This window comes from Carlito syrichta, unplaced genomic scaffold, assembly GCF_000164805.1.
Source record: "Carlito syrichta isolate Samal-C Ts95f unplaced genomic scaffold, Tarsius_syrichta-2.0.1 Scaffold147091, whole genome shotgun sequence".
NCBI lineage: Eukaryota > Metazoa > Chordata > Mammalia > Primates > Tarsiidae > Carlito > Carlito syrichta.
In genome coordinates, this window is record NW_007091187.1 from 76,535 (window position 1) to 98,053 (window position 21,519).

The window sequence follows — 21,519 nt, forward strand, 5'->3', positions numbered from 1 at the left end:
TATTCCCCAATTCTGCCTCTTAGTTCACCTTCTGTGTGCTGTTCAGGAAGACTGCAAGAATTATCTCTCCTCTCCTTTTATAATACACACATATAAAATATGCACATTTGTTTAAAAGTCCATGCAACAGGAAACAAAGGAAGAAATTATCTGAGCCAATATAATTATGGTTTCATTGCACATCTGAGCTTAAGGCAATTTAAAAAAATATACACAAGTAATAGAATAAAATTATAGACAGTTTAGAAAATGTAAAAACCACAATTCCACTGTACCTCAACCATTATTTTACTTTTAGAATATTTTCTTCCAGTTCATAGGAGTTTCTTGCAAACTTTTATATTTCAATTTTTTAATTTGATATTATTTAATATAGGCATTTTCCATGTTGCTTTATAGTCGTGGTTGTCATGTAAATGGCACGATGATATTCCATCAGGTAGACATACTGTAATTCACTTAATGTGCTTCTGTAATCAGACATTTAGACTGGTTTTGCTTTGTTTTGTTTTGTTTTTTTCTACTGCTTGGGAAGATATTGTGTACTGAACATTTCTGGGTCTGTAACTTTTCTTGGGCTTTATCTTATTTCCTGAGGGTAGATAGTGAGAAATGGGATTATCAGTTCAGAAGGTATAAACGTTTTTAAGACTCTTGATACATATTGCCAAATTACTTCTCAAGGCTGTTGCATTTATCTCTACTGCCTCCAGCAATTTATGAGAGGATAACTTTCACTGCCTTCTTACCGGTAATAGATATTTGGATTTTTTTTAAAAAAGACATTTTCCTAATTTAACAGGCAAAACATATGTGTCATTTTGTTTTACTTTGCATTTTTCTAGTTCCTAGCAAGGCTGAACGCCTTTCTGTATGCTTGTTTATTAGCTGTATTTTATGCTCTGCCTCACGCATTGTCTCTTCTTTATTTTAGATCCTAAGACAGCTTCTGAGACAGAAACGGATATCTGTGCTGAATGGGAGATAAAGACTATCACTAGTGCTCTGAAGACATACCTAAGGTAGGGACTTTCTATTTGCAGGGCAGGGTGCCACCTAGTTATCATGCAATCAGGAAGCAAGCAGTTTTATTTTCAGTCTCCAGAGAGCTGTTGGGTGGGTGTTTGAGATGTGGAAACAGCTTCTGTGTGGGTGCATTTAACTCAGCTGGTCAAACTGATTGTAAATCATCCATAGTTGATGGGTTGCCATTGTGCAATGGTGCCATGAGTGATTTAGGAAACTTTGCTCTTATGAGAAGCACTGTGGTAATTAGCCTTGAACAGAACCTCTAATGGGGTCTCCCTGAATAACCTGTTAAGAAAGCAAGTAATCATGGATCATGTTCTGTTGAGAACGCATGATTACCTACCCCATATATTTTGATAGCTTGGTGCGTTACACAGATGGAGTGTATTGCTGACATTGATTCTTAAAAATGAGAATTTAATGAAACTCGTTTTTCACTCTTTTCACAATTGGAAAATATTACCTTTCTGAAAAGACTGTTTTTCTGTATTAATATATTTGATGTTATTACTATGTCTCTACCCGTCCCTTGGTTACTAAGGACTAGGTTATTACCTGCATCTCAGTTTCATGAATAGACTAAATTTATCCTGGACTCGAAGGGCAGGAATATTGTATAGTTCTTCTTACATGGGAAGGCGCAACCTAGTCTTAAGCAGAGAGAGAACTGTAATCAGGAATTGTGTAAGCCTTTGTACAAGTTTTGCAAAGATGCACTTGGCTGGAAGGAAAAGGAGGAGTGCCACAGAAAAGGAACTGGTGAGGCAGATTTTATTGGCTCTGAGGTAATGTAAGTGTTGACTAACAGTTGAATTAAGGGACCCAATGAGAATAAAATCTGAGCCAAGAATAATGTATAGTCTGTTGAGAAGTTTATTACTTGGACTATTAGAAAAAAAACAAAAACCAAAAAAGCTCAAGTTTATAGTTAAACATATTCATATCCCAGCAGATAAAATTTGCTTGTATATACTTAATATTAAGGGTTCTAGCTCTTGGACATTCTGGAGCAATGATCCATAGTGAATTTAACACAGAAACATCTACAAAAGTCTTCCCATAGTGTTTCTAGATGAACTGATTCTAACAACAAGCTGCTGGGAAAACAAGCGTTTACATACAGGTATTTGCAAATGTGTAGTTAGTTGCCTGTTTCTCAAATACATCCTGAAATGCTGTTGTTGATGGGTGAGTCACTGACTGGAAAGGAAATCTTTTGGTTTGTGCTAGACTTTTGCATTTGCACTATTTTAGTGTTGACTGTGAAACATAGTTATATCCATTCCCTTAAAAAAAAGAGAGAGAACAAAAATTTCAGGTGAAATCTAAGAACCCTTTCAACAGGAAAATGATATGAAGTTGCTATTGTCTCCCTGTGATCTTTGTCTTTGAGAAATATAATACAGTTTGGCAGTCTCTAAGCTGTTGTTTGGAGATAATATGATTTTTTTATTAAGCTGACTAACCTATATTCTTTTATTTCAGAATGCTTCCAGGACCACTCATGATGTATCAATTTCAAAGAAGTTTCATTAAAGCAGCAAGTAAGTCTTTTTGTCTTAGTTTTAAGGGGAAGCGTATATATTTTTCTATTTCAAAGAATAGCCTGTATCCCAAAATAAATATTACCTAACCCTTCATTTTCTGCATGTAAACTGGCCATGTAGCATACTCATGAGATTCTGATGCAGAATAAAATTGAAATCAAATGGGAATTGCTGAGGGCCTTGCTAGCATGTTGAATTTACAGAGGAGAGAAACTCAGAAGTGGTTTTTTTTGGCGGGGGGGAAGGTATGGAGGGGTGAGAGAAGCAGGTTTGTCTTTCTAGTTTTGATTATTGGAGTTCTAACTTCTTAGGTTTTTTCCAGCCTTTGAGTAGCATTTTGCAGAATGAATCAGACATTGCACATTACCTAAATTGAGCATTGGAAATGTTTCCCTGAATATGACACCATTTATGTAACTTCACAGCCCTCTTTTCCATCATGTCTTCCATATACAGCTTCTGATCATTCTTCAACTACATCATGCAGGTCTCTAGCATCATATTACTGGTATTAAAATACATAGGGATTAGGTGCAAGCTACCCTAAGTATATATACTGGAATCTGGCCATGTGGGGCAGGCCTCCTGTAAGGGGGCAGAAAGATTCTCTATCAGATTTAAATCAGTCACGAGTCCTCACAGTATTATGATGTCAATGGTTTGTGCCACTCCCTGGTTCCTTTCAGCCTTTAGAATTTGTTTACCCTGGTACCTATTTCTGACCTATTTTAGCAGTACCTAATGTTCTGATGGTCTTATCTACTCATAGTTGTCCCCTTAAAACATGGAGGAGAAAGACATGAGAGAAAGCTAGGAGTGAAAATGGTGTTCATGTGACTTCTTTCTCGGAGAACTTACAAACCCATGACAACCATTCTCTACTTAAACCTTACATCAGTCCTACTGATAGATGTGGTAAATACCATCAGTCTGTTTGCCAGAGAAACAAAGCCACGTACCCATGTTTAACCAAGAGAATGTGATGAGCCATGATTTAGGTTACAAGTTGGTGGAAGTATTTAAATATTTTATCTGCCATTGCTTTCTTTCTACCAGGCTGAGTATCATACATGATTTGAGAATAATAGATGTTCCCTCCGATTTCTTTGATGCTGTCTCAAGTCGCTGTTTTGATATTTGAAACCCTTGCAATGTTGTTCACGTAAGATTTGTTTATCACTTTACAAGTGCACAAAGTTCTTTCCTTCCTTGAAATGAAGTTGTCCCTCTAGGGAGCCAGCTGCTCCTGAGTTTGTTCCTGCTCTGGCTATGCAGTTCACTGGCTCCATTTTATCATGTCATCATCTCAGTTTGGATCTTTTGATGGCAATTTTTTTGGCAGCACTGTTCCAGAAAGCACCATTGAAAGGATTTCTAGATCTAGTCACATTGGTCATGCAGCACATACACAAGCAGGATCATAACTCTTGAAGAAATGTTCAGCCTGTTAGTGTCCAATCTTTGGTTTCCCTTTATTTTTTCATCTTGGAAAGTGTTTCAGCCATGATGCTAATAAAATATTACCTTTCTACTTCCTTCACAGAGTTGGAGAACCAGGAGTCCCGGGTCTCCGAAATCCACAGCCTTGTTCATCGACTCCCAGAGAAAAATCGGCAAATGTTACAGCTGCTCATGAATCACTTGGCAAAGTAGGTTTAAGACTGATTGCTGGTCTTTTTCTTTCCCCAGAAAATTCTTATTTTAGCAGTGAAGCTGGTCTCAGTTCTGCTTATGTTTCTCTCTCTCACTGTTACATCAGGTATGCTGAAGGCTTAGGAAAGAAATGTGTGAAATGTTAACTGCAGTGGAGAGCAGCAGCAAATGCCAGCTGGCCTTTGCAGAGGAGGCCAGGGAAGTGCCTGTGCACCCAGGCCAGCAGCAGAGTTTTCAGGGGGATTTTGTGGAGCGTGTTGCCCACGATAGCAGGTCACCACACAGAGTTTTGGAGGGTTAAATGTTCAGTGACAATTAAGGACAAATAAGAATATGTTGTGAGTTTACAGAACTTGGGTTTGGAGTAAGGAGGCCTGGATTCTAGAGCTGAAATTTCTTAACAAGCCATTTAACCAACCCTGGACAAATTCCTGGGTTTCTTTATCTATCAAATATGGATAATAGGCTCCCCTTTATCTACAAGGTTATTGATTTTAAAAGTTACATGTATTAAAGTATTTGAAGAAGTATAAAGAATAAAGCAATTATTTTGGCAAATGTCCACTTGCCCTCTAAGATAATCAAAACATTCACTAGGGACCTGGTTTTCCTACTAGGGGTATTTCCACTCTCGGAGTGGTTTTGAATTTTTGTGTACATACTGTTGCTTGATGCTTTTATAAACGGCTTTGCTGACTTCCCTTGGTATATCAGTTACTGCTTGTGTGTATGTTCTAACCTTTCATTGACTTCGGTGGTATGTTTTTGATTGCAGCTTGGAGCACAAGGAAAGAATGATAGTGTAACAGTTAACCTTAATCATTAAGCCCTAAATTCTGCTAATCTGATGTATTATACATTTGGCTTTTATCCACACTTGAGTTATTTCTTCAGGATAAGTTGATATTCTTCTGAGAGAGATTGTGATGGTTGGTTTTCATATATCTGTCGAGCACTTGATATTACCTGTGGGAGAAAGAATGCATATATACCAAACCCTTTCCATAATTTCCTCATTTCCATGAAGAAACAAGAGTGTTTTGTGTGTTGGTGGCAAGCCATTGGATAGAGTCATGGTTGCTCCATGATTGATCAAATTTTTTCTTGCCCTGCCTTATCAGAACTGCATGTTCAAGAATAATTAAGAAGCATAACAGAGAACATGCAAGTTTACAGGGAGGATGTCCCCCAAATGCCAAAGAATCCTGATGAAACGTGTTTAAAATACTGGGAACTGGGCTTTCGAAAATAACTCCAGATGCTCTGAGATGACAGTTGAGTGCCTGTTCCCCAAATCCAGAGTCAGGCATTTTTTAAATGGAAAATCTAGTTTAGATCTTAGTTGCAGAGCTTTGCACACTTGAAGGACAAATGCCAAACCCAGAAGGTTCCAGATACACGTTCCAGCCAAGTCTGTGTGGGAAGAGTGACTGCTTTATGGCCATGAGGTCTTTTTTTTTTTTTTTTTTTGAGTTGGAGTCTGACTTTGTTGCCCAGGCTAGAGTGCAGTGACATGCTTACGGCCACCACAGCCTCGACCCACTGGGCTTAGGTGATCCTTCTGCCTCAGCCTTCGAAGTAGCTGGAACTACAGGCATGCACTACAACATCTGGCAATTTTTAAATTTAATTTAGAGATGAGGTCTCACCAAGCTGCCCAGGCTGGTCTCGAACCTCCGGGCTCCACTCGCCTCAGCCTCCCAAAGTGCTGGGATTACAAACTGAGCCACCAATCCGGTAGCCCATGGGGAGTCTTAAGGAGGCCTTCAGACCTACTGGAAGGGGCTGGAGGAGACAATTAGGAACCAGCTGGAGGCAGCAGGCCTTTTCAAGCCATGCATTTGGAAGGAGGGCGTGGTTGGACTAGGAGAGACCAGGAGCCATTGGTGATCCAGCAGAGCCAGTGCTGTACTTTTCCCATTTCTAAATTGCTCTGAGGATTGTTAGTACTCTTTAAAGAAGAAGAAAAATAGATTTTAAACAAAACAAAACCCTTAAGGTAGATCTTGAACATTTCCTGGCTGATGACTCACTTTCTTCTTCTTTTTCTACTCTTTCCTCCTCTGATCCCATGACATTCAGTCCATCCTTGTTCCTGACCTAAAGAGTCGACAACTGGACTATGCAAGTTAGAGTTGTGACCTTGACTTTTTGCCTTTTAATCCATTTAAACCAATTTTTTGCTGCCGTTATTTGTTTCATAACATTTCTGGAGCCTTATGCCTTGTCTTTGATACTTGAGAATGATTTTATTTGGTTTTATAGCATTTGTTTATTCATTTAATCATCAAGAAATCTATCTATGGACAAGCTCTTGTACCATACCGAGTTGGTAAGAGCTAGCGTCAGAATATGCAGACTTAAGTACTTAGCATGCTGAGTTCTTGGTCTCTCAAGCCTCTAGATTTAAAATGTCCCTGAGGAGATAGATATAAATGAGCAGTGTTGAATCCAGTAAAGAGTATTTATTTAGGTCTGAAAAAATTCTTTGGCACCCGGAGGAGTTCTAAGATTCCACTGAAACTCTACATTCTCATTTACAGCACTGTCCTTATTTTTAAATTGAGCAGTAAGAGAAAGTTAACTTGGGACAAGAGGTTTGTCTAGTTCCAGTTTTCTCAGGTTTAGACTCACCCGAGGATACGCCTGAGCTATTGTTCCTCTGGGCCACTTACTTAATGGTCAGCTTCCTTCCTAAGTTTTGGTTTCAGGGCTGATTCTGCTGGAAACCTAGTGTTTACTTCTCTCATTACCTACTGTTTGCCTTGTGCATCTCAGGCTTCTGGTTCAAAGGCAAGACATTTTGTATTGTGTATTTTTTAAAGTACTCTTTTGAAACATTTTCTAAAATTGATTTCCTTTAGCTGTGAAGGGAGACTTAAGACATTTTATATTTAATCCGAAGTAAAAATGTGTTCCGAGGGGAAAAAAAAACTGGGAGGGGGAAGGGAGGATAAAAACTCCAAACCTCTAAAGCAAATGATTACCAGGGTACATTCAAATCACAGAGATGTTGGGTTTGTTTCAGACCTCAGAGGGAACATAAAAATTATAGGCAGCCATGCACATATTTTTGTAGTTCCAGCTTAAATCTGCTAGGATAATTAGATGTTTTCTGTTTGAATCTTGGAATCTAGTATACAGTCTGGAGTCATGTGTCTCAAAGCATGTTTGGCATCATGTGGGACCCTTACTTACATTGACATTTCTGTGCCCCACTGTGGGTCTACTAAATTAGCCTCTCTGCCTGGGAATCTGCATTTCTGATTTATTTCCCAGGTAATTATTATGTAAACAGGCTTTTGAAACTGCTAGCTCAGTAAGTGCACCATATACAAGGATTTTCTTGGAGAGAGAAATGGTATTGAGAAATAAATATGGATTGGGATTTAGGAGGATGTTAGAAATAGGAAGAAGCTCAAAGTAGTAAGTTCAAAAAGGAGATTTGTTATGATTAAATTATTAAAAAGAAAGAAAAAAAGCCTGTTTTGATTTCCTAAGTCTTTACAGTTTGACTTTGCATTGCATTGAGTTTTCAGCAAATGACTTTTTTGTGTTGTTGCTGTTTTTTGCTTTTTGTTTTTGAGTCAGAGTCTCACTCTGTTATCCAGGTTAGAGTGCAGTGGTGTGATTATGGCACACTGCAGCCTCGACTTTATTTTAAAATCATGCATAAAACATTCTTGATTATGAAGAAAATCATCCCCAACTAACTGGATCCTTGTGCAAGTTATTCTACATCTTTAAGCCCCAGTTTCCTAAGTTTCCCTCCAATTGTGTACTTCTGCACTTTCATCAGGTTGGGGGAGACAGCAAGAAAATAAATTCAATCTTATAATTTTGGAAGAAAATAAGAGTAGATGAGTAATAAAGACTAATTTCATGGTAGTTTCCTAATGTTTACGTATGATGATGACTCCAAGTATGTTGTATATCCCCACACATACCATGCATAGTGGCTCATCGGAACTTTATTACAGTGTTTATGTTGTGAGGGAGGATCTCAAAGACCTCTCCACACATCATGAATAGCTGTTAAAAATACCTTTTCACAGCTGGTTTTCCCAATACACTTGTTGAGAAATAAATCTTAGTCTCTTTCCTTTTTTGGGAGCAACTATCCCTTTGTTACAAAGTTGTTGGAGAGGCAGAGTACTGTGTTGCTTCTTCAAAAGGTGTTGTATCATTTAGATTGCTTTGGGCTTCAAGAAACAGAAAATCCAGTTCAGAATTGCTTAAACCATAAAGGAAGCTTTTGTGTCATTACACAAAATCAGTCCTGAGAGCTGGTTAATTGCTGGGCTCATGAAGGACTCAAGTTATGTTCCTGTTTCTGTTCAGCCAGCCTCTTTGGGTTGGCTAGCTCCTCTCAGGGTCATGACACATTAACCATGTCTTTGCACATTAGTGCTTTCCAGGGGCAGAAAAGGCATTCGTTCTTCTTTGAGTCTTTTTTTAAGAGCTATGGCAATACTTTTCCTGGACATTCTTCAGCACATTTTGTGTCACATCTCATTGGTTCAAGGCAGTCACTGGCAAGGGGAAGAGGGCCGCCATGATTATTTTAAACCAAACAGGATTTATCTGAGCCACTTGTGGGGAGGCTTGGATATCAGAATAAAAGCAGAGCTTTGAGTAGGCAGCCCACAGTGTCTCTTGCAAGTAGTCTTGGCAAATAGCATTCAATGGAGCATATTAAGTCTATTGAATGATCTTTACACTCAGCCAAGACATATAGGTCCAAAGGCCAATTTGGGAGGAGATATGAAGACATTTGCAATGTGAGAACAGAGACACTGAATTATTCGGTAAGAGGGAGTAATGAATAGAGTAAAATAGACTTTAGTCCCATTGCCTCTTGCTTGATTCCTTGTTCGTTTCATGACCCAATTGCCTCATGTTTATTTTGATCATCTGTTACCTGTTGTGACTCCAAAATGGACAAAATTCTGTAGATCACAAGGACCATAAAGGAATATTGTGAGCCAAATACTTTGTATACAAGTGAGACCTTATCAAAATATGCAGACTCTGTTCACAGAATTTACTAAAGATTGAGCATCTAGAGGTGTAGCCTCTTTTTCGTTCTTGTGACTGGAGTCTGAGTACTTCCAGGCATCACTGCAAATCAAGAAGAAAGTATTCACATTTCCTTAACGATCTAGAAACTGAATTGGGTTATTGTGCAAATGCCTGTGGTTAGAAAGAAGTTCATTGCCAGCCTTGGCACCAAGGAGGATGAACCCGGCAGTTGAGTGGCGTTCCTTGATGTTCCAAAGAAGGGCTCACAGTATAAGGAAGTGGGCACTAATACCTTGGCATCAACACATATCTCATAGATACTCTAATATCCCTTCTTTTTCTATCCTAAGTAGAGACAGTAAGATTTAGCTTAGCAATGAACTGTTAAACACATGAGAAGAGCTAGTTATTTCTTTGCCATCAATACTAGTCCAAACAAAATAGCTGTGGAATTTTACAAAGTACATTGAAAGAAAACAGTACTTTCAAGATGATGGCTTTCTAAGACAGAAAGCTCCTGTGAGTGTCTCTGGCTGTCTTCCCTCAGCTGTACACTCTGGTTCTCGAACCTTTTTTCTCTCTAGTGACCACTGGACACCCTAATGCTGCCAGTGCAGAATTGCTTGGCTGCTGGGTCACTGGCCATGCTGCCTGATACCCCCACTCAGCCACATTGACCCCATACTCTAGGCCCATCTGGCCTCTCCCTCACTGACTCCCACCCTGAGCTCCTTGCTCTGTTGATTTGAACCCTATCTCTTGAATTCGTCTGCTTTTCTCTTTCTTCATTACCACCCCTCTAATCCAAGCTGCCATTGTGTTTCTCTCAGGCTGCTTACAAAGGCCTCCTCCCTGGTTGTTCTGACTGGGGGAGCCCTGGCTCCCCTCCAGTCCACAGAGTGTGTGCTCTGCTTCCAGGGAACTTTGAAAACTGCACATCTCAGCATGTGATTCCCCTGCTTAAAAAACTTCAAAGGCAGCTTCCCCATTGCTCTTAAGATAAAGCTCTGGAAATGGCCAACAAAGCCTTGTCTGGACCTGGCCCTTCTGGAATTTGCAATTTCATCTTGTGTCCTCATGATCACCATCCTATCCCTCCTGTGTGGCCCACAGTGGGCACTCATGAATATTTGTCACACAGATGCATGAAGAGTCTCTTAGCCACTTCTCCAATATTCTCCTCTCTGCCTCATCAAGATCTTCTGTAGTTCATTTTCTTCCATCTGGAATGGCCCCTTTCCAGCCTCAGCCCGCCAAAGGAGACCTCATTCTTCTCACTTCAGCTCAAATACCACTGCCGACAAGAATCTTTCTTGCTACAGGGGTCCTCTTGCTTTCCTAAGCTCCCACAGCCTTTGCTTGTCCCTCCCTTTAGCAGGTGTCACATAGTACTTTGTAGTTTTCTAGGTGTGTATCCCTCACTCCTCCTAGATCATAAGCTCTTGGAGATGGGTAGCCTGTCTCCCTTGTCTTTGTTTCTTACCTGGAAGTTACATGCGTGGGCCCATGTCTCCAGCAGCCCACATATGTGTCTGGTGGTGGTCCCTCATGCTGCTGTTCTAAACTTTGAACAGGTTTGCAACATTTTTAAAGAGCATGATTTTACTTGAAACATTCTTGTCTCAGAGTTGACAATTGGCTGGAGATGAGCAGAAGCCAGCCTAACCCCCAGGGTGTACCTTCTCCAGGGTGCCAGTTCCTAACACTCTCTTGTGCTGGGCCACTTCTCTGCTGCCTTCTACCTGCCTGGCTGCAGTGGAGGCATTTGGGTTTTCAACCCCTAGCCTACCTATTTGCTTATGCCAAAAGAGGAGCTAGATATTTGGTGAGTCACACAAGTGAGCAAACAGAGATGAACTGTGAGTGTGACTTCCCTGACCTGCCTTTTCTTGTGAAAGAATTGTTATTTTGAATAGATTAAAAGTTCCTGAAAGAAGTAGGAGACCCTGCTTCCAGGCCTGTTTACGTGTAGGAAACAGGGAGAAGAGTGTATTTTTTTAAGACTAAGATTGGGATTCTAAGAGGACCATCTCCAGTTATTTTTTGGCAGACCCAAAGGAAAATCTCTTTAAAGGGATACTGCAAAGAAGACAGTCACAGATTTTATAGCAAACAGGCAAGTTAGCACTTTAAATTAATGGAAATACAGAAGAAGAAATCAGAACTCAGTTCTTACTTTCCACCCAAGAATTGCCCTGTCTGTGGCTTTCTAGCTTTTGGGGTTAGGAGAAAAAAAGATACAAGTTTAGCTTAAATTTTTCACTTTAACAATCTCAACAGAATTTCTGATTCAAGGAACTAAATCTTATGGCTCAAGCAACGCCCATTCTGAAAGGGGAAGTGCTTGACTTCCAGCTGTTAATACTCAGCAGCTTTAGAGCGCCTTTGATTCCTGTCTCTTGTTTGTTTTGAGCAGTGCCACTTCTGTATGGATTTCTTTTTTCAATGACTTTCCTGTTTTCTGGTCACTCCTTCCTTTTCTGAGCCCATGGAGTTCCCTCCCAAGTTCAGGGAGGAGCAGAAGGAAAACACTCTTTTCCTTTCTTAGTGACTGCCTCCCTTCTTTTCAGGAGTATTGTGAAAGTGACAGTTTCAGCAAACATGAACCTAGCTCAGTTTCTTTCTTGCTGACTCTTCCGCAGAGCCTAGTTTTCTAATGCCCTGGCCCCAGGAGTGGTTTCATTAAGTGCCTCTCTTGTGACAGAGCAGTGGTAGATGAGTTGATTTACTTGCACTGTTTTGGGCACTGGAGTCTTATCTTGCTGCATCCTTTTGTATTGCGTTGTGTTATCTGCATACTTATGTTCTCACATTGATTGATCTCTCACCAGTTCTCCAGTACTATTGTGGCTCACATGAGGCAGCTGGCAGACTTCTAGGTATATGAATTTTATCTGTAGGGGCTGAGAGCACAGTGGTTAAGAGAGAACATTCTGGAGCCAATCTGCCTGATTTGATCTGTCTCTTCTGTAACATCATGAACTACTTTATGCCTGAGTTTCTTCATCTGAAAAAGAAGATGATAATAATTCCATCAGAAACTTTCAAATTAGCACATCAGATTCTCTTGGCTTGGCCTTTTTGTATTGCAGCCACTACAGCAATGACCAGTCCTGCGTGGCATTCACCTCACTCCATGTGAGGGCAGCCTGATAGCTTGTAGCCTTGTGCCCATACCCTGTGCCTCAGGCCTCTTACCTCTTACCCAGGGAGGCATGACACAAATAGCCTGCACATTCACATAAGCTGGAAGCAAGGGGATGTTCAAACATTCTGAGGGGAAGATCTTTGGCCAGTGGGGGACAAGAGCTGAGGATCCTAAGATGCGGTAGTTATGCAACCTCTTTGATGATGGTCTCAAGCGATTGAGCAAGTGTTGATGCTTGAACCAGGTGGTGGCTAATTTCTCTGCCTCATTCACCTCAAAAATCCCCTAGTAAAGTAGTGTGATATGAGCCTTTATTTACAGTCATGCACCACATACCAATGTTTCAGTCAATGAAGAAACTACATATAGGACAGTGGTCCCTTAAGATTAAAATAATCATATTTTTTCTGTATATCTTCTATGCTACGATACGTTTAGATACACAAACACATATCGTTATGTTTCAGTTGCCTACAATATTCAGTACTGTGACATACTGTATAGGTTGATGCCCTGGGAGCAACAGGCCATACTATATAGCCTAGGTTTGTAGTGGGCTAGACCATCTAGGTATGTGTAAGTACATTCTGTGAGGTTCACGCAATGAGGAAATAACCTAATGACACATTTCCCAGAACCTACTCCTGTCGTTAAGCATTGCATGACTGTACTTCAAGTCTCTTCTTTCTCGGAAACCTAAAGTAACACAATAATAGTGGCTACTTTCTTGGGGCGGTTGTGAAGATTAAAATTAACCCACGTAAAGTTCTTCGAAAGAGTGTCTGGCACATGGTGCATCCTCCATAAATGTTAACTTTTACAATTTGGGAAATCAGGGAATAGGAGAAAGAGGATCATGGAGCCGTGTTTTAAGGTGAGAGAAGATGGGGCAGTTGTTGAAACCAAAACAAGTTGCTCTCACTGACTGGATGGGGCTTTCTTCACAATTATATTATTGGCAAGTAAAACCGTCAGGTCTTGATGCCAAAAACTTAGCATACAGCTCTTGTCCACTTGGGAGATTTGGTGCACGCATGTGTTTATTTTTGCATTGCTTTATTTTCTTGGCAGTTTATGTGCATTTGGTCCAAAAGGCTAAGCATCTCTCCCTTTGTAGCGAAAGCTGAGCCAGCACAGGGCCAGCTGGGAGAAGAGCTGTTCATATCTGGTTTCAGGTCCTGCTTTATACCAAGCCTCACACTTCCCTGTGAGTGTCAGGGCTCTTCATGAGTCAAATGCTCCATGGAGCAGTACACCTGTTGGAAGGAACAGGCCGTATGGGGCTTGATTTCCATGGACGTTTAGCTCCCATTCCCCACTCCTGCTTCTTGGTGTTGCAAGGTTGATTTCATCTCAGAAGCAGCTGGCTTTGCTGTAGTTTAATAACTCTTAATTTCCTGGAGGGGGAATGACACGTTATATCATAAAGACTCATCTTCGTCTGCACGGTCTGGAAATTTCCATTCGTCTTTGTGATCTCTGAAATGTTTCTCTTTGTTGTAGAGTCTAACTTCTGTCTTACTCAGTTTGACTGCTCTCTCGGTCATTCCCAGATTAAACATTACCATCCACTGGGAAGATGGTTCTCTTTGCCTTCCAGTTTACTGGAGTGCATGTGGGTTTCCTTCTCTGAGTAACTGAAATCTGTATTGAAGTATTAATCTACACTCTAAGAAAGGTTTTGGATATATTCAGTTACATTCTCTCTTAGGAGATACTTTTTCACTTTTGCAGTTTAACTCAGAAAAAGAATTTGAAGAAATATTCAAGTAGTTTGAATTTTAAGATCAGTCCTTGCTTTCTCACATGTACAGGAATGTTTTTCTTCAAACAGCTTAGCATCCTAGTTTATTTAGTGTTTCCAATTTGATATTGTAAGTGTAAATCATCATTTCTTGATTCTCTTCAGTAGGTAGTAGAGGAGCCCAAAATGTTTGATTGTGTTGGTATGTTGCAAGCAAGTCTTCCTAAGTATTTCATTGTTTTATTAAAGTCAGATACTCAGTGAGAAATTGGGATACCCTAGTTCTCAAAAAAGAATTGTACATTAGTTTTTTGATTGAAGGCAACAGATGTCAACTGTGGCTAATTTTTGAAAAATAGAAGAAAATTTATTGGAAGGCTTCTGGGTTAATCATGGAATTGAAAGTAGAGTTGAACCACCAGACATACCAAAGCAACGTTATGGTACCCAACATCCTACTGCATTTCCCTAGGCCATTTCTTCTTTTAGATGATTGTCTCAGATCTTTCTTTCTTTCTTTTTTAAATTATTATTATTTTATTATAAAGATGTAGGATACAATTCAGGGTTAGGTATATAAACATTGATTATGCAGGTACCCTTGTTGATGAGGTATCCCCCTCCCTCCCCTAGCAGTTTCCCTCAACTGCCAATCCCCCCCCCCCCCCACCAAATGCTTTCTTATAGTTTTATAATTGTTCAAGTTCCACTTATGAGTGAGAATATATGGTACTCTGTTCTTTGTTTCTGTGATAGATCACTGAGTATCTACTCCAAATCCATCCAAGTTGCTGTGAAGTCCATATATTTGTCCTTCTTTATGGCTTCATAATATTCCATTGTGTATATGTACCACATTTTCTTTATTCAGTTCTGCTTCAATGGGCAACATGGTTGGTTCCATGAGATCTTGCTTTCTATTTCACTGAGGAAATAAGTGTAATCAGGAGAGAACTTCCACAAGCTACTACCACAGTATCCACAACCATGCCCACGTTTCTCCCATCCTTCCTGTGTGTCAGAAGAATAGCCGTGCTCCTCCTTAAAGGCAATCTCTTTACTGGGGTGGGCAATCTCTTTACTGGTGTGCTAGAACCAGTTGATTCCCTGTTGCATCCATAAGAACTTGGCTCCAATGGTTTTTCCCTCTCTCTTCTCTATCATTAACTTTTTTGTCTCTACTGAATCTTTCCCATTAGCACATGAGTATGTTATAAGTTCTACAATCCTTAAAAAAACCCACAAAGCTACAAAGATCCTTTCTCAATCCTGCATCCCCTCCTAGATACCATCCCATTTCTCTGTGCTCTTCTCAGAAGAGCTTCTTAAGTAGGTGTCTGTGCTTTCTGTTCCCAAATCCTCTCTTTCCTTTCATTTTCTCTTGAACCTGCTCAGGCTTTTATACCCACTGCTCCACGGAAATACCCCATGCCATTGTTGCCTATGACCTCATGTTGCTAAATCAGTTTCAGTCTTTCCTTCCTTAATTGTTTTGAAGGATTGTAAAACAGTTTCTCATTCTCTCCTCCCTGAAATGCTTTCTTCATGTGGCTTCAGGACACCACTCCTTCCTGGTTTTTCTCCTGCCTCTCTCACTGCTCCTTCTCAGTTCCCTTTGCTAAACCCAGGACTTAGTCCTTCAGTGCTCAGACCTGATCTCCCCACCTTCTAGCCACTCCCCTCCCCAGTGAGGTCTTTTCCATTGCTCTAAGATTGCAACCTCTACCCCTGCACTCCCTACCCAACAGCACTGCTTTATTTTTTTTTCCATAGCACTTGTTACCATCTAGTATACTATATACTTGATTTGTTTCCTTATTGTTGTTTTCTTCTTACTGAAATATGAGTTGCACGAGGCTGGCAATTTCTGTCTGCTCTACACTACTGTATCCCGAGTGCCTTTACACATAGTAAGGGGCACTCAGTAAATATTTGTTGAATGAATAAATGAAAAAAGGAGTGAAAAGTATCCAGGGAACTCACGAATAGCCCTTTTCAAGCAAAACTTTTAAAGTGTCTCAGTTCCAACCACCTTTGTTCCCTTGTAACTCCATTGCAGTTTAACATTCCTAGTAAAGAGAGTTGTAATGACCCCTCTTGGGTAATGCACCCACGTCTGTGGCAAGGAGGTAGTGGGGGACTCAACTGTCATTCTTGGTAGGACCACATGTAATGAGAAAATGCATCCAGCAGGAAGTTTTCCAAGGAAAAACTGGATGCATTACTAAAAAGATGCCAAACAGGTAAAAATATCAGGTGTTCACAAGAGTTTTGTTTGCCGAAATCCAATACTTCGCCTTCAAGAAATCCTTTTTTATATTATAAACTTCAGGCCTTGGCACTGATTTTAACTCTATGATGGATCTTATAATTGCCTTGATAAGCCCTATCATGCGTCATTCTGTGGAAGATGGTACCATCATAATAATAAATACCAAATAGCAAATGTAGCATTCAGATATTCTTCTAATACCTGATAACACAGCCTAGTTCCCCAAAGTTCGAGATTCTGTTTCACACAAGCTAGCACTTCACAAAAGCCTGGTCTCCCTTCAGAGCATGTCTTCAGGTGTGCCCTGGACCCAGAATTGTCTCTGTTAGTGTTTGGGAAAGTGAAGGTATTAGCTTAGTTCACCAGATCCCCAAACTGGGTACACTTAAAACTGTTTCCTTAAGTCAGCGTCAAATGGGGGTTTCCCATGTTAAGCATGTCTTTCAGTCTAGCTGGCTAGTCAGGTTTTCTTGTTCTCTTTATTAGAAGATAATCTTACCATTTTTCTATGTTAAGAACTACATTTCCTGTCTCATTATAACTACCACTTAAACTGCTTTGCATGCTATCTCATTATGAGCTTACCTTCCAAATTGTTTTCTGTCCTACAGGGTAGTTCTTTCCAGATAGTTAATGAAACAAAGAACACTGGAAGAAATGTAGATTATCCCTTCTTTGTCATGTCATTAATGTATTGTTACTCTTGGCATGAATAGGGACATCAGAAATTATTTTATAGTCACTACAAAAAAATAAAATACTCAGGACTAAATCTAACCAAGGAGGTGAAGGACCTCTACAAGGAAAACTACAAAATGCTGATGAAAGAAATTGAGGAGGACACAAACAAATGTAAATGCATCTCATGCTTACGGGTCAGAAGAATTAATATTGTTAAAATAGCAGTACTGCCAAAGCAAGCTACAAATTAGTGCAAACCCTATCAAAATACCAGTGACATTCTTCACAGAAGTAGAAAAAGAAGTGCTAAAGTTTGTGTAGAGCCATAAAAGACCCTGAATAGCCAAAACAATCCTGAGCAAAAAATCCCAAAGCTGGAGGTATCATACTACCTGACTTCAAAATATGCTAAAAAATTGTAGTAACCAAACAGTATGGTCCTGGCACAAAAACAGACACATTGATCAGTAGAACAGAATAGAGAAACCAGAAATTAATCTACATATCTACAACCATTGATGTTGGACAAAGGTGCCAAGAACACTCAGTGGGGAAGGGATAGCCTCTTCAAAAAAAGGTGCTGGGAAAACTGGATATTTATATGCAGAAGGATGAAACTAGACCACCCCTTCTTATTATGCAAAAATCAACTCAAAATGGATTGAAGATCTAAGTGTAAGACCTGAGACAATAAAACTATTAGAAGAAAACCTAGAGGAAGTGTTTTAGGATGTTAGTCTGGAAAAAGATTTTATGAATAAGACCTCAAAAGAAAAATAGACAAATGAGATTATATCAAACTAAAAAGCTTCTGCATAACAAGGGAAACAACAGAGTGAAGAAACAACCTACAGAATATTTGCAAACTACTTATCTGACTAAAAGATTAATATCCAGGAGATGCAAGGAACTCAAACATCTCAACAGAAAAAATATCCTATCAAAAAAATGGGCAAATGATTTGAACAGACATTTCTCAGTTATCCAAAAGAAGACATACAGATAGCCAACAAATACATGAAAAAATGCGCAACATCGCAAATCAAAATCACAAGGTGATTTCATCTTGAATGACTGTCATCAAAGATAAAAAAAAAAAAAAAAAAAACCCAAAAAACAAAAAAACAAATATTGGCAGTGGATGCACAGAAAATAGAACCTTCATACACTTCTGGTGGGAATGTAAACTAGTAGAGCCACTGTGGAAAACAGTATGGAGGGTCCTCAAAAAACTACAAATAGAACTATCATGATCCACCAATCCCACTACTGGAAATTTGCCCCCAAAAAGGAAGTCATTGTATCAAAGAGATAGCTTTACCACAAGGTTTATTGCAGTACTGTAAGCAAAATATGGAATTAAGCTAGATGTCCAACAAGTTAGATCAGGAGTTCTCAAACTTTTAAAACAGGGGGCCAGTTCACTGTCCCTCAGACCGTTGGAGGGGTGGACTATAGTTTAAAAAAAAAAACTATGAACAAATTCCTATGCACACTGCACATATCTTATTTTGAAGTGAAAAAACAAAACGGGAACAAATACAATATTTAAAATGAAGAACAAGTAAAGTTAAATCAACAAACTTAACAATATTTCAATGGGAACTATGGGCCTGCTTTTGGCTAATGAGATGGTCAATGTCCAGTTCCATATTTGTCACTGCTAGTCGTAACAAGTGATGCAAATGTGCATCGGTTAGTCTAGATCTGGTTGGAGATTTCAGATGTTTCATTCTGGAAAAATTCTGTTCACAGACATAAGTGCTACCAAAGATGGTTGCCATTTTGAGTGCATGGTTCCTGAGATTACTGAGAGGAGGAGTTGAGAGACAGAGAGAAGGAGGGGAGTTGGAGAGTGCGACACACATTCCACACATGCGCACTGCGGGCCAGACGAGTCTGCTGCTAGGCAGGACAGGCAGCAGCAGCAAAAACACCCGGTGGGCCAGATGAATGTCCTCGGTGGGCCGCATGTGGCCTGCGGGCCATAGTTTGAGGACCCCTGAGTTCGATGAATGGGTAAAGAAAATATGATTTAATATCACTACTGTTTAATACAGAGGGTGCCAAGAAATGTACATACATTTGAAGAAAAGAAAAAAGCTGTATTAAAATTGTAATAATAATATATACCAATAACAAAAGTTGAATACGTGTCATGTTTGACTTCTGCAATTACAAGAGGTGTTCAAAGTGGTTACCATCAGTGTCCAGACACTTCTGATTACAGCAAACTAAAAGTAATACATAAATAGCATCTCTTAAAATATGTATACATTTTTGGCACCCCCAATATACAATGGAACACAGTTCAGCCATAAAAAAATAAAGAATGAAATCCTGTCATTCTCAGCATCATGGATGGAACTGGAGGACATTATGTTAAGTGAAATAAGCCAGAAACATAAAGTTAAATGCTGCATGCTCTCATTCATGTGTGGAAACTTAAAAAAGTCAATTTCATAGCAGTAAAAAGTAGAACAGAGGATACTAGAGGCTGGGACAGGTAGAGGGAAGAGAAGGACGATAGAATGAGATTTGCTAAGGGGTACAAAACTACAGCTAGATTGGAAGAATAAATTCTAGCATTTTATACCACTGTAGGATGACTACAGTTAACAATAATAGAGAGTTTTAAAGCCAGAAGGAAGATATTGAACATTCCCAACACAAAGACATGATACGTTCTTGAGATAATGGATATACTAATCACTCTGATCTTTTCACTATACATTGTATGTATCAACACATCACTATGTACCCTATAATATGTATAATTATTTGTCCATTAAAAATAAAATAAATAAAATAAATTGTTTTAGTCATGGTTAAGTCTGATTTTACACAGTTGAAACTTAAGGCAAACCTTGTGCAAATATCTTGATGCTTTTGACTCCTTCTAATGCCTCTCACTTAGGGGAAGGGGGAAACTTCAAAAACAAATTCCTGATAAATTAATCCATAAGGGGACCCAGAATAGTGCCTCATTTTAAAATAAAGCTCAAATAAAAAGTTCCAAAGTGAAGCACCTTCAGTAACAAGAGTTGTAAGTTATTTATCAGTTATTGCTAAAGGCTACTGTCCTTGCATCCCTGTGCTCTTTGGGATTTGACAGCACATTGAAAACTATGTTCTCTAGTGTTATTGATAATCAGAAGCATCTCCAATAAAGTTGTCCCAGAGAGAGCTGGACTGAGATAAAGAAATGCAATAGCCAGGTGGCATCAATCGTTTTTAACATGTATTAATTTATTAAGCAACAGCTATGGACAAGGCCCTGACTTATCCAAGAGGCTAATTATTTATTTCTTTTAGGGGAGAGCACTGGCCCAGCAGTCAAGAGGTTCTAATCTTGCATTTTTACAAACTCAGTTTACCAGGCTTTCAGTTTCTTCATCTATAAAATGAAGTGGATTATTTTTGTATTAAAAAAAAGGGGACACATACATACTATAGTCAAGGAAAACAGAGTCTAGAAGGATAGTCACTGATATCTTAACTTGGGTTTTCTTCTCTATTTTTGAATTTTTATAAAATAATCCTTTGTGCTGTTTAAAAAGGTTGCAGTTATTTGTAATGAGAGGAGCCAACTCCGTGATTCCATGATCTTATGCCGCTGTACTGGGTAGGACAGGACAGGACAGTCAAGCCTTGGTGATGACTCTGACACAGATCCTTTTTGTCTGCTTTGCTCCCAGACTTTTGTTGGCATCTCTGCTCGTTAGTATTTCCACTCAAGAGTGGACAACAGAGAGAAAGAATACGTTTTAGCATTGCGGAAATGGTGGTAAAACTTTTTAACTTGAGAAGGTTTTTGTGCTTTCTTTTGATTGGATTTTTTAAAATTTTAACTAGTATTGCTAATGACTTGTTTTGTTTTGTTTTGAGTGGAGTCTCACTTTGTTTCCCAGGCTGGAGTGCAACAGTGCGCTCACAGCCACTGCAGCCTTAACCTGCTGGGTTTAGGTGATCCTTCCATCTCAGCCTTCCTAGTAGCTGGAACTGCAGGCACACGCCACCACACCTGGCTAAATTTTTTAATTTATTGTAGAGATGAGGTCTTGCCAAGTTACCCAGGCTCAAAGTTACCCAAAGTGCTGGGTTTACAGGAGTGAGCCACCATGCCTGGCCTTGCTAATGACTTTTAACTATGCTTATTTTTTTCTGACTTCATTAGCCACTAGCCAAGTGTAAGTTTTCCTGTTATATAGAACTGATTTAAAATAAAAGAAAAATAATAAAATGGCATTGCTTTTTGTTCCTGCATTGTTATTTTTTGTCCTATTTATAGGTGCTGTGTCACTGACTTTTGGTCATAGACCCCTCTTTTCTCTTTTTTTCCCCATTCCATCTATTTCTGCCTGTCTGGTATCTTTTTCTATTTACCTCTGCCTAGAGGTGCTAGAGCAGGGCTTTGAATACC

The 21,519-nt window shown here is 39.5% G+C and overlaps 1 protein-coding gene across 1 annotated transcript in view; it reads left to right on the plus strand.

Annotated features, from left to right (window-relative positions):
- ARHGAP26 (Rho GTPase activating protein 26) overlaps positions 1-21,519 on the plus strand; it is a 198,339-nt gene that overhangs the window by 43,370 nt on the left and 133,450 nt on the right. Inside the window, exons 6-8 of the mRNA XM_021708767.1 lie at positions 935-1,022; positions 2,515-2,573; positions 4,120-4,225. Of these exons, the coding sequence (XP_021564442.1) occupies positions 935-1,022; positions 2,515-2,573; positions 4,120-4,225 (253 nt within the window). The remainder of the gene's footprint in view (positions 1-934; positions 1,023-2,514; positions 2,574-4,119; positions 4,226-21,519) is intronic.